We start from the raw sequence: 13,176 nt of genomic DNA, 5'->3' as shown, positions 1-13,176 counted from the left end.
GAGAAGTCAAAATTCAAAATGTCTGGTTCAGTATTGCCATTTGCCCATTGGATGTCAAGCAAAGTACAGTAATAAAAGGTATATAGAAGCTAGTCTACCTTACAGCCAAATGTTAAATGTGACAAAATGAAATCAGGTTTGAGGGCCTGTTCGAACAAAGTCTTCAACCTCTGAAAAAGATTTGGATTTGTGATGCAACTTTTCACTGGAAAGTGTATGGGGGTGTGTGTGGGTGTGTGTGTTAGGATGTCAGGACACCGAATGTTCTATGTCTAGCCCCAAACAAACTGAACATTTCATTCCAGCTCATTCGGAGCACAGAGGATAGTCACTTTGTCTGAGGTGTTAAGGATTGAGTGCAAATTGATTGTGAGATTGGCCATCTTTTCCCTCCAAGATCTATATTCTGTCAAGGCCTTTGTTTGAATTCTTGCCAACAGCACACTGTGAATTTCTTCACACTGTTTTGTGCTACAGTCCCTTTACAAATGCATGTTGAACTGGCTGCATCTACAGAGTAAAATCTGAGCAGTTACATGACAAGCAATGTGAGATATAGTTTATTGATATAGACTGGAAAAGCCAGACAGACCGTGTGTGTGTGTGTGTGTGTGTGTCTATACTCTCTCTTATAGTGACCAAAGGTCCCCTTTTTGGAGCCATTACTTGTGGCCATGAGGAAAAATACTTTTCCCTAAAGAGAATGAGTTCTGAAGTGTTGCAGGGTCAAGCATTATGTTTATATGTCGGAACAGGAATGTACGTGGTGAAGTCATCGGTGGTTCTCTAATATGCAAACACGACTTCATTTTTAACAGCATCACTTTTTCATTCATCTTGCAGTGGCCCTTTTTGTCCTGGTGCTGGTCATAATGCGCGTCGTAGTCCTCTAACAGTCGCCAGGGCTGTGCTGTGGAGACGTGGCCTTCACTATGAGGCCTCCTCATCATGTGAGGTGCAGCAGGGCGGAGGGGGAGGAGACCGGGTGAGGAGGTGGGAGGCACCCGGGCCGTGGCCCTAGTCCCTGAGCTGACTGCGGTGTGGGGTATGCGATCGGTCTCTGCGGAGCAGGATAATGCGATCCTGCCGACGCTATAGTTCCAGACATGGCAATCGGATCCTGTGGTGTCTGGGGCTCGCTCTCTGATGGTGGCTAACGAGGGCACCTGCTGCCGGGACTTTACATTCGTGCGGCAGCTCGAGCTTTTCTTCTCTAGATTCCCTTTTCCCCTTTGTCTTGGCATGACCAAACATCTGCTGTCCTAAGGACATATGTCAGTGGCTCCTAATGCTAGGAGACTTTCTGAATCATCCTGCCTGGCTCAGAGTTATAACTATCTCAGACTTATTTGCAGTGCCTTTACAGATATCACATGAATGCGGTTAAAATCAGGGGGGAAAAAAATGTAATCAGTTACCATATCATTTTCATGATTGTTGTAATTTTTCTGCATCAAAATGCTGATGATTTTGATGGTGGCCACTGTTACAGGAGTGCTAGACTTGTGTGCTAGTATCCTGTTTAATAGGACTTAAGCAGAAAAAAAGAGAGAGAGAGAGGTTTAAGAAGGTTTATGGAAATGTGGTAGTGCCCTCGTGGGAAACTCTGATTGGGTCAGTGTGTAGCACAAAGCTGCTCTCCTCTTATGCCATATGGGACTTCAGCTGGTGAACCTGCAGCTCCTCAATTAAAACCTGCACAATGGACTGTGATTCATTTCAGCCAACACAGACTTCAGTGTGGCCCCAGGAATCCAGTCATTAATATTCCACCACAGCTTTGATGCGATGTCTCTACTCATCTCTGAGCTCCTCATGCAATATTCGGAGGCTTCCAGCTGAGGACGGCTTTCTTGCGTGCGCTCCTACATCCTCGTTGTGCCCGTGGGTCTCCACTCCTGGGCAGAAAGTGCCAGACGTGCCGTGCATGTGGCATGTGCTCTCGGCCGCACGCTAAGTTCTGTGGAGCGGGCTCGCGGGCCGCCTTTGTGCACAACTGATTAGCCATCATGGCGAGAAGAAGTGCCTTCCGCACTGTGTTGGTTGCTGGCCTGAATCCCATGGTTGGGTGGAGCATCTAGCAGCCAGTCCTCCAGGGCTTTGGTGCAGTCGTATGCAGGTAAATCAGAGCGACCAGGGCTACTGATGAACTGTTAATTCTGACAGCTCTGGGGAGCATGGTGGCCACCCTTTAATTATCCTGCTTTAAGCATGCATTACGCAGGGTTCTTTAAAGTGTCCAAACTGACTAGCTGACTATGAGGATGACCTCCAGAAATGGCCTCCTGGCCTCTGTTTGTGTGTGTGTGTGTGTGTGTGTGTGTGTGTGTGTGTGTGTGTGTGTGTGTATGGCTGTGCATGTCTATATTCATTTTGGGCTGTTTTTGTGTTGGTGTGTGGATTTGTGCAAAAGCATGTGTATGTGTGCATATGAGTGTGTGTGTGTGTGTGTGTGTGTGTGTGTGTGTGTGTGTGTGTGTGTGTGTGTGTGTGTGTGTGGTAAGTTATGTGTGTGGGTCTATTTATGTGAAAGCTGTGGCTCTGCTGAAGAATACCAAGCGGTTTTGACTGCGATGGAGTCGATAAGTCTCAGTAGGGGCTGATATTGAATAAGTCACAGGGGTCAAGCCTGCAATTACAGAGGAGCACTGGGGGTCATGGGTTCCACTTGTCACTTGTCTCCGACAGACACGTCAGCTGGCATGATGACTGACCAGTCATGCCCCAAGGCCCGAGGGAATCCACTGCTAACCCTACCGTATGTCCTGGTTAAACGTTGCCCCAAGTCTTGCTCCTAAAATTGCACATGCACACGACGTGTTACCGCAATAATGTGAATTCCTGTTCCAGTCAGTGACTCAGATCAATTCGATCAGTTTTCAACATGTAACTCTACAACTGTGTTCTGTGTTTAGCAGAATTGTCAGTTTTTTTTCAAAATCAATGTTGGTAATACTATGACCTATATATTTTTTGCATGCCACTAACAAATTGTTCACGGAAATCTTACTTTTGCCTTCTAGTTAACAAGACATAATTTTAGATTATTTATTAAATAAGTGTCCTGATACCCCTGCCACTGCCCTAGTGCCCTATGTGAGTACCTACACACAACCAAGAGTAAATGGACCCTCAGTCCTCATGCACCCAAGGCTGCACACAGTTGGGAGTGAAATAAATGTTCCACCTTGGGAACCCAACATGTTCACAAATGATACATCACTGTCTCTTCAGTGCCGAGTTAGCACTTCTAGTAGGAGTTCTTCATTTGGGTTCCTCAACGGCGTTGCTGATATTTCACCATTCCTGTGGGTGTCAACATAGCCCGCCACTTTTACAAATAGTTCAATTAACTACCAATGATTAGAAAACAGATTGGAAAGTAGGACTGATTTAAACTGGAAGGGCCCAAAGTGAGAACATTCGTCCTAGCAGAAGAGGAGCACACCTGACTGTTTAATCTTCAAACTGTTGATTTGATATATTGGTTATGCTCCTGGGACGCAAACAGAACCCTGCTGCCAAGCCGGGCCTTTGTGGATACGACCTCCCACTCCTTAGAGGTCATCCACGTTTAATTCATATTGGTGAAAAATGAATTCATAAAAGGTGTTTCTGGATGGTCGTGTTTTTTTCTTTCTGTGGGAGTCTAAAGACATGGTGATAAGTGGCTGCAAAGGTCACGAATGCAAGGAGAACCCGTGAGCAGTGGTCCAGTTAGCTGTGTGCACAGTGACGTACAGGGTGGTAGAGCAGGGGCAGAAGACCAGGCTTGGGTGAGGTGCATCATGGGAAGCCTTTAATGAGGCCACGTCGCAGAGAGACGGCTAATGATCTTATTTGTGAACAGGAAACGGAAGTGTGGCGTGCAATTGCAGCTTTGCAGGGGAAATGGGAATGATGGCTATGAAATCTGGAGAAGCAGAGGATTACCTGTCGACAGGTGTGGGCAACTTACAACGTCCTTCCAACTCTGCAAAAACCTGTAGGTTTGAGACGGTGGGTGAAAATCAAAGAATCCAAGTTCTACATCATATGCAGGAATACATAATCATATGCTCATTAGCATATTTATTCAATATGAAGTGAAGTGATATAAAAAGTGCAGTTTGGTTTGTGCGTCCATGGGCTATATGATATCGGCAGATGAATTGAAGCATGTGAATTTGCATTGGTAGTAGATATAGGTAAAAAACTACAGTTTCCACAGTGTATTACTGTGCTGAGGCCGGACATGGTGTTGTACTCTGAATGTAAGCGGATGATATATTCAATAGAGTTAACGATTACATTTGGGGATGTAGTTGATGAAGCATTTGAAAAGAAGAAGCTGACATACAGTGCCATGCTGTCTGTAGTGAGAGAATGTGGGTGGCAGGCATATATAAGGCCAGTAGAGATAGGTGCTAGGGGATTTGTAGCTACGTCTGCCACATTCTTGCTTGTGGAATTTAGTTTTAGAGGCTGTAATCTTAGGGAAGCTGTGAAGGAATTATCTGAAGTAGCTGAAAGGGTTAGTCAGTGGTTATGGATGAGGAGAGCACAGGCTGGAGAAAACGCATCGCACAGAATAATGGCCACGGTGCTGGGTGTCCTGGGGACGGGTGCACTGGGCAGGTGAGCGAATTGTTGTGTCATGTCATTGTCAAGTCTAGAATGGTAGTAGCAGATAGAAGTGGTGGCACTGAGCATACTTTAACTGGTGTGAGTGGGCTGGATAGGGGGAGACCAGTATGAATCTGCTGTGCTGGGGAATGTTTTGTGGTATAGGGTGTAAAGTCCATTTTGAACTGGTGGCACTGAATATGCATTACTAGTGTCAGTGGGTTTGGGTGCAGCCTTAATCACCAGGGGGCCCGATGTGGGTTTATGTTTAAGGAGGTTTTGTATGTGGTTGCTTTGAACGTGAGCTTAGAGGGTTGTGGGTCTGGGATGCCAGACCTCGGTGTTGAGCCTGATAACTCCTGAAGAGCTTTGTGGTTTTGTGCTCTCTACAATGATGTGAGCAGACGGGGCCCTATGAGAAACGAATGGTTCGACACAGGATATTTGACATGTGAACCGAAGTAGAGCTACAGCTGGCAGTGTCTTTAGGCTTTTTGAAAGGTTGTTCATCTTCCATGACTTAACAGCGACTTGTTTTCTATAGGCTACAAGCCGGATGTCTCGCTGGTAAACATGCTCGAGAATCCGCCACCGCGCAGTTTGTCCTGCCCTCTGAGTCTCGTTAGCGGCTGGCGCTGTCTTGCAGGAAGAGCGATCAGAGTGGGTGATCACACCTGTGCGCTCAGCTTAAGGCAGGCTCGTAATTAGTGTCAGTGGAAGGTCAGACACAGGCTATGCCCTTTGTCTTCATAACATCTCACCACTTTCCTCAGATAGCTGCTCGGGGGGTCACTGGCCCATGCACTTGTCTGGATGAGTCACTGTTATCCACGTGTGCTTTGGGACTCTCTTCTTGAACTACAGTTAAGCAAGAGCGTCCTTGGAGCTGGATATTTGCTACGCGGACCTGAGAATGCCTCGGCTTGTCTGAGTACGCCAACATCCGCAGAACACAAATGCGGCATCTAACGCAGCTCTGGCTGAGACACTCACGATCTGTCTCTTAATCAAGGTCTTCTTTCACATTTTTCACAGATTTCACGTCAGGCCCCTGAAGGTGTTTGTGTGTGTGTGTGTATATATGTGTGTGTGAGTGTGTGTGTGTGTGTGTGTGTGTGTGTGTGCGTGTGTGTGTGTGTCTGCGTTGTTTTGTTAACGGCTATATTTTTCACATTATACTTAACAGCTTCTTTTACAAACTTTCAAAATATTGATTGGATTGTGTGTTGTGTCAGCAAGTGCATAGCTGAAGGTAAAGTGGGCAAGATCTTTGAAGAACCCCCTGATACAGACCTCTGCTGAAGGGACTGGAGAGTACGAACGTCCCACTAAAAAGATATATACAACACTGCAGTCCCAGTCTGACTTCTTCCTTTTATTTTCTTGACATTTTAATGAATGTGATAAGGAACAGCTTAGGGTCAAGACTTCCACTACAGCACCAACAGCAAGAGCTATGGTGACAATGGCTGGTCAATGCCTCCCATTAGGAGAGAACTATAAATTAACTCACACATTTTCACAACGCACGTATCTCTTCTAGAGCTACAATAACAGATGGTTTGTGAGGATGCTGATTTGAAAATGAAAAGTCTATTGTATTAAATTACAGAGGAGCATATGACGGGTCACTATAAACTGTGGCGACTGCGCCTATAAATGCTAGTAATGGGATAATTGCCTGAGGGTTAATTACACTTGTGTTTTACATTTGAACTTTTTTCAGTATGCGTAGCCTTCAAAGAGGACTTAATGCTTTATGAAACCAGAGTGACTGCAAACTGGAGTCCCATTGTCCCACTGGGACGTCCCCTGTGCAGCGAGTGAGTAGTGAAAATGAAAGCAGGCTTTCAGGGCGTCTGATTGGATTAGGCGGCCGTAAGACTCGCGTGTAGCTTAATCCCATGATGCACCGCTCCTCTCTGAAGTCAGTGCAGGAGGGAAGAGTGTGGTTAGGCTGGACTTCTCACCGCACCGTTGCTTGTGGCTGTCGGCGCTGTCCCACAGAGAGGGCAGACCACGCGGCTCCTGCATCTCCCCTGCTTTAATGCGCCCGGTCCAGTTCAACAGCTAATTATCAGCCCTTTGATCCACTCAGTCAGGAAAGCAACCCAGCAGCCCTGCAGGGACGACATCTGACACCCGAGGCTCTGGCTTGAATGAGGGCCCGAGCAGGCCGAGACCCTGTCAACACCCCCGCTGGGAGTTTGCACTGTTCTGATGCCGTGGTTGGTTGGAACCTACTGCTGATTCTGTTGTTGCTGTTGCTGTTGCTGTTGCCGTTGCCATGGAATCGAAAAGACACACAGCACAATAGCTCATTAAAATGACTGTTTTAGGTAATGAAAGAATAATATATTTGCATACAACTACTACTAAACTACTACTACTAAAAGCAGTAAAAATAAACACTAATAGTAAGTTTTCATTAAATCGGTCAAACCTGTAACAGGAAAAAGAGCAAGACAAAAACGACAATATTGACTCTTAACAACTGAATATTGTTTGAAGGAATAGCTTGTTCAGTGAAGAATACCGTAAACCCATTTTAAAGCTGCTTGGTAAGCATCTGTAATGAAGAGCTTCATACTGCATATGAACAAAAGGGCATCTGCACATTTCTGCTACGCTTATGGAATATCCAGTATGTCTGCGCTAATGGTTTTACGTCATGATTTGTAATAGAACAGAGTTATTAGAGCTCTGAGCGCTTTAAAAAAAACTCCTAAAACTTTTTAATTCCATGGGATATCACAAAACTCCACAATAACTCATTTCCTCCAGTAAAAATTACCAGTCTTAAATGAAATGTGATATACTTTGGAGAGTGGAATTGCCATGCAGTGTACTCTAGAGACCAGTCAAACACTATAGCTGGTAATTTAATATGGGTAATTTTTCTGCTCTGAACTTGCAGACCGTTTTATCCGTGGGGAATAAAAAGTGCATTTGAACAATCATTTTAAATGAGACTGAAGTCTGCCATTGGTGTGGGGAGGAAACGCCAGAGGGATTACAGTACTCTGTTGCGCTCTGTTTGGGTCAGTTTCCAAACTAAGCATTTTAAATGAAGTCCGTAATTATGGAAGCTCGTCAGGCTGGGCGCCTATCTAATGAGACGCAGCCAGTCTGAACTCCCTCCAGTTCCGCTCAAAGACCTCCAAGTTTGGGTTCACGCAGAAAGGTGAGGAGAACGTTAGCAAATTAATGGAACCTGGAGTGGACAGAAAAGCAGGCATTTGTAACTTGGACCAGCGTTGTCTCGCCAGAGCTCCTGAGGTATGTTTGTCTTTTGTTCACAGAGGAATGCTTGTGGTGCCTGCATACAAATCAGACCTTTGTTTCAGACTTGCTAATTAAAGCCAAAAAACTCGGCCTCCTGCCTGGCCGCATTTGAGCGGCCCAACGTGGGCGAGTGCATTTTCAGCAGGGGGATTCAATCAGGCCCACAATCAATATGGGCTCATGCTGAAATGTCTCGCAATCATATGCAATTTAGATGAACCGTAGCAATTCTGCCTAATGTCTGTTTTTATACCCATATCGTATAAAGAACATTATAGCATGGCTTACTCTGGCTTTAACCCACAATGCAGAGCATTGTGACTTTGCCCGTTTGTTATATCATTCATGGAACTATGCATGGTTTGGTGGTCAAATTGTAGATGGGTCCTTGAGTTAACAGAAACTACTAGACGTCTGACCTGCAGTAGAGAGGTAAACATGCTTACGACAACAATGACATCGAGATTTCATCGCTTCCCTGCCCATCATCACCTGAACCAGCTTGGCGAATAGCTGTAAAATCTGTGAGAAATATTTAACAACCCAAGACATTCTCTCAAGAGTAATAAAAATCAATGCGCCAAGTACATTGTTTGGAAATATCGCTACTTGGCTACAGTTTGTACCGTTTGTTAATTGAATGCTACAGCAATGAGCGTGTAACATTTGCCATTCTTACTGAAGAAGAAGCCTGTTATGATGGGTAAGGAAAACAAGAAAACAGATGGACCATCGCTTGACTGTGATGAGAAAAACTTCCATCACTATCTGGAAGTAAAAATCTTTTTTTTTTTCAGTGAGCTATTTTTCATTCTTGACTTAAACTTATTGATTGGTTCTCCCCCTATTGTACAGAAGCTCAAGTGCCTCGGGTTCACATATAACGCACACAATACCCCACAATAGCCTTTACATCTCTTATAATTTCACTTAAAGGAAACTTTTTGCACTAGCCCTGCAAGCTAATAGGACCTGTCCTACCCCCTCCTTTCTCCCATAAAGTAATTTCAGCATAGACACAGTAAAGTCAACATGTGCTCAATCAGGCCAGTCCCTTCAGCACGGCCTCCAGTGAGCTAGAGTGATTTATTAGGTGAATTAACGCAGCGAGCGTGGTGCCTTTGCTCTGCGATGCCTTCACACACAGGACCTGCGTATCAGGAAAGTGGGGATTTAAAAAATGCCGGACCACCCCGCGGAGCGAGACCCGTAGTACAAGAGCCAGTGTGCACAGAGTCCGGGACATTATCCCAAACACGGCCAGCCAACCCCCAGCAGCCCCTCCCCCCATGCTAACTTTGTTTTATTATGTTCAGTAGAAAAAGTGAAGACTCGTATAGCCTTCCTGGTCCTAAAGTCCATAAATGCTGAAGGTTCTCAACAGGAAGTTAAATACAAGTAGGGATAGCCTTCCCAGTATGTGCATGTTTTCTTTTGAAAGGCATGACGTAAGGAACGTTCACTAATACTCACTGCTCAAGAAGAAGCATGGAATGCAGTGAGATGCAAAATGACCCCTCGGTGCGGTTCAGAGCTACAGGGAGCAGGAGGGTTGGCACTTCCAGATGGATGAAAAGCCGTAGTCGTACCTCTGTGGTTAGATCAGAGGAGCTAAAAGTGTTGGTTATTAAACTGGCAGAATGTGGGGGCAGACAAGGCCTTGGAGAGCCTGCCACTAATGAGCTTCAGCCATGCGCACCCAGATCTTCAAAGCCACACCTCCAGATGGGAACTAAGGGGGTAACTAAGGAGGTGGAGTTGGGCAAAAAGGCAAACTGACTGGTGCTATGTGCCAGCACTACTGACGAGGCGGCCTGGATGAGAGGCGTTCTCAGCTGGGGCCTGAGGTGTAGAAATGAAAGCACTTAGCACGAAGGAGAGCTGCACACCTTACCGTCATGAAAGTGGGGAAGGAAAAGTCTGGTGATTGGGGCGGGGGCGGAGATGGAGGAGGGGTGGGCAGTTCTTACTGAAATGCTTTGAGCCTCATTCTTTGATTACCTCCTTGACAGACCATGAAGACAATTTCAGTATTCAGAAGGGAAATTCTCAGATGAATGAAATGAGTGAAAGGTTATAATCATGCATTGTGGCATTGGGTGAGTTTTTTCTTATGGTTGTTTGTATTTTGTTTGGAGCGCCTACCATCGCTTTTCAAACATGACAGACTAGTGCATGTTTTTTTTCACTTACTGATGGTCTTGTTTGTCCCTTTAACCTATGACAATCCCCGATGATTCACAGTGATCAATAGGTTAGAAACCCAGCTCTTTACAGAGTCTCCACAAGGCGCACGGGTCAAAGCAGTGAGTCAGTTTTCAGTGTATAAAAGTTCTCTACTCGGTTTTTGGTGTGGGTGTTTGCATCCTGATGATGCCAACAGGTTCCAACACACAGGTACCTTAAAGTGCTGAACTTTGAAAGATGTGAAATAAGTCCAAAACAGGGATCTAGAACATGTAGGAAAGTATCAATTCAGTCATTAATTTCTGAGCCTGATTCACAAAGTAAACGGTTAAATGTTTCACCAGCTTCCAGCTCAACGTTCATTCCCTTGAAAATCTAACAAAACTCACAACCGTAGCCTGCACCTCTACCTTGATTTATTCAGCACCTTGGACAGCTCTTAATTGCCTCTGTGCGTTCGCTCTACACTTTTCTTGTTTTGCAGTTCTTCAAATTTTTATTCTTCTGTTAGGATATTAGCAACATTTATCTGATGTTCGTGTACGCGATATCCACACGTCATAACTTCCGCTAGTTTATCCGCCCTTCGAATTCTGTCACCCAGTGTGACGCGCAACTGTGTGAGAGAGCGAGAGAAAGATCGTGAGACAGAAGCCTGAATTGAGAGTTGTGTAACCCATAGATGGCAGACGACTCCCTCTAAAATCGCACATTTCTTGGCATATTTTTAAGTGGATTGCCATCATAAGTAGAAATATAAAATATAGTCCAAAATGCAGCTATGAAAAGTTGCAGTTTGTTGCGCACATTAAGTATTGTACGCTCCGAGTTCGTTTGTTTGGTTGCTTCACGGACGAAAATATGTTGCAAGCTGCGGGAACTTGTGCTCGCACTCGGATGGATTGAACGCTTTTTTATGGGTACAAATCCAAGCCGTTCGTCGTTCCTTCGTTCCTGTTTTATTAAACATTCGTCAAAACGGCAGCCGCCGCTGTCAGATGGTTTGTCGACGGAGTGAGAAGAAAGTGAGGAGAGACGAGAGGTGCCGGGGGACTACAGAATCTACTTTGTGCCCCTGTCGGTGAGATGGTTGAGTCCTCGTCAAGGTTGCTGGACTATCCTAAAAATCACTGTAACGTTCCTCACACTGAGAAGTGACCGCTCGCTCGCCACCCAGCAGCGCGCCGCCTCTTCGCGCGTGGAATATTCATTTTCTTTAGGACACTTGAGAACATGAAAACAGTTTATAGTGACGGATATGCCGCCGGGTGGAACGGATATTTAGTCGTTTCTAATAGAGGATGTATCAGATGTGGTCGGACGAACTCCCATAACGCTAAAATAATGAGGATTAAAGCCGGATTTCTAATTTGGAATATAATATTTTCGTTGGCATTCACTTGTGTGCATGGTAAGTGGACGAGGTCTCTAGATTGTCTCGTTTCGTAAGGAGGTGCGGTGTTGCTCGTGCGTGCACGCGCTGCAGAGAATGCGAGGTTTCATGAAGGAGTTGAAGAGATTCGCTGCGAAGATCCAGCTCAGTGCAGGCTTTGAGTCAGGGCGGTTAACAAACATGCGTTTGGAAGGATATAGACAGGAATTTAAATCAACTGGGGTCACGTTTATATCCTAAATGCTATAAATGAAGGGTTTTTTTCAAAAATGTTGGTCATGTCGAGCCTACGCACCGTTTATTAGGGTTCATTCTATGAAATAAGGTACCTTGTGATAACAAATAAATACGTTTTTAGCGTTTGGTTGTCCTCATTATCATTGATTAGGGGTATTTCTCAGGCACTACTGCATTAACACTTTGTGTACAGAATATGTGCTGCTGCGCGGTGTTTGCAATGGGTTTCCTCCAGCCTCCTCGTCAGTGATTTACTGTGTTCATAAGCATTCCGGATGAGAACCCAAATAATGTTAGGTGTAATAAATAGTGTTATATGTTTTCTGTGCGTTTTGTCCGCGGTGCGACGAACTAAAGTGGCATGCAAAATGTATCCCGAGTGCAAGTTAGCATGCTGGATATTTTCTGAAGTTTGCGTTAAAATTGATTACTTTAGATTACTGTCTATTACACACGGGTGCGAACAGAAATCATTCCCAAAATACGCTATTGTATTGTCATGTTTAAAACGAGAAATGATCTTTAACGGAAGAACAAACGAGACTTACCGGTTTCGAACCGGTAAGTGTCATTGATTTTAAACGGAGGTCAGGACGGTGGCACTTTCCCCCGCATATTTAAAAATGACGCGTTTTTCTACTCTTCAAAGCACACATCTTGAAGAACTAATTGTTGCGCGCGCAGGCGCAGACGCTTGACATGACAGCGCACTGCACATCAGCGCTTCAAAAATGGAATGCATCATATTTTTAGGAAAAGAACAAATGATTGGACCCGAGCATTTAACTGCTAATGGACCTAGAGTTCGCTCTTCCAACCCGTCCACATGGCCCGTTCCCTCTGTCACAACGCCGTCTTTCCCTCACACTACCTGTCCTCTTAACGGTACCTTCACTTCCATATCAAGATTATGAAACCATGTATTTTGCATCTGCAATATTTTGCATTATATATATTGTGTATCACGACCATGGGTATTACCCATTTAGGGTGATGCACTATTTTACCTTGTAATGCCTCATAACGTAGACTACATCTGTGCATATTTTGCCACTCGTTGACAGGAGGACACCAGAGCTGTGGTCAGCTTCTAAGAACGTGCTTCTGTTTCCAATGAGAAACTCAGGTGAAGCAGCAAGCGGGCGCCGTGGCTGGTTTGCATGTCTGATTTAACCCCGTAGGATCCGATACGCTACCGTCAAAAACTGCACAAGACATTTTTCCCTCTAGATTCATTTAAAAATAAAATCCTAATATAAATAAGAGGCAATCTAAAAAATGTTTTGGATAATATATATTGCTTGCTTTCATCATGAATATTAACCAGTGATTTATCTTACATTCTCTCTGATGATCTCTGGAGCAACACGCGTCCGTTGGTAACATTTGAAGAGCCTTTAAGATCTGGAGCTGGTATTCTCCTGAGATTATGCTGACTTTCTTTGAGCAGAAGAGCAAGCGTTTTCATG

General features: G+C 44.9%; 1 protein-coding gene across 4 annotated transcripts in view; it reads left to right on the top strand.

Annotated features, from left to right (window-relative positions):
* Nucleotides 1–11,164: 11,164 nt before the first annotated feature.
* Nucleotides 11,165–13,176, top strand: part of csmd3a (CUB and Sushi multiple domains 3a) — a 141,583-nt gene continuing 139,571 nt past the window's right edge. For 3 of the 4 annotated variants that reach the window (XM_077012342.1, XM_077012341.1, XM_077012338.1), the window contains exon 1: nt 11,166–11,488. In XM_077012342.1, coding sequence (XP_076868457.1) covers nt 11,311–11,488 — 178 coding nt within the window. In that variant the 5' untranslated portion in view covers nt 11,166–11,310. Of the gene's footprint in view, nt 11,489–13,176 lie in introns of all 4 variants that reach the window. The other variant, XM_077012340.1, reaches the window with a different exon arrangement.

Source organism: Brachyhypopomus gauderio, chromosome 7 (assembly GCF_052324685.1).
Source record: "Brachyhypopomus gauderio isolate BG-103 chromosome 7, BGAUD_0.2, whole genome shotgun sequence".
NCBI lineage: Eukaryota > Metazoa > Chordata > Actinopteri > Gymnotiformes > Hypopomidae > Brachyhypopomus > Brachyhypopomus gauderio.
The sequence above is the reverse complement of the archived record's forward strand: the minus strand, read 5'-3'. Positions and strand labels throughout refer to the sequence as shown.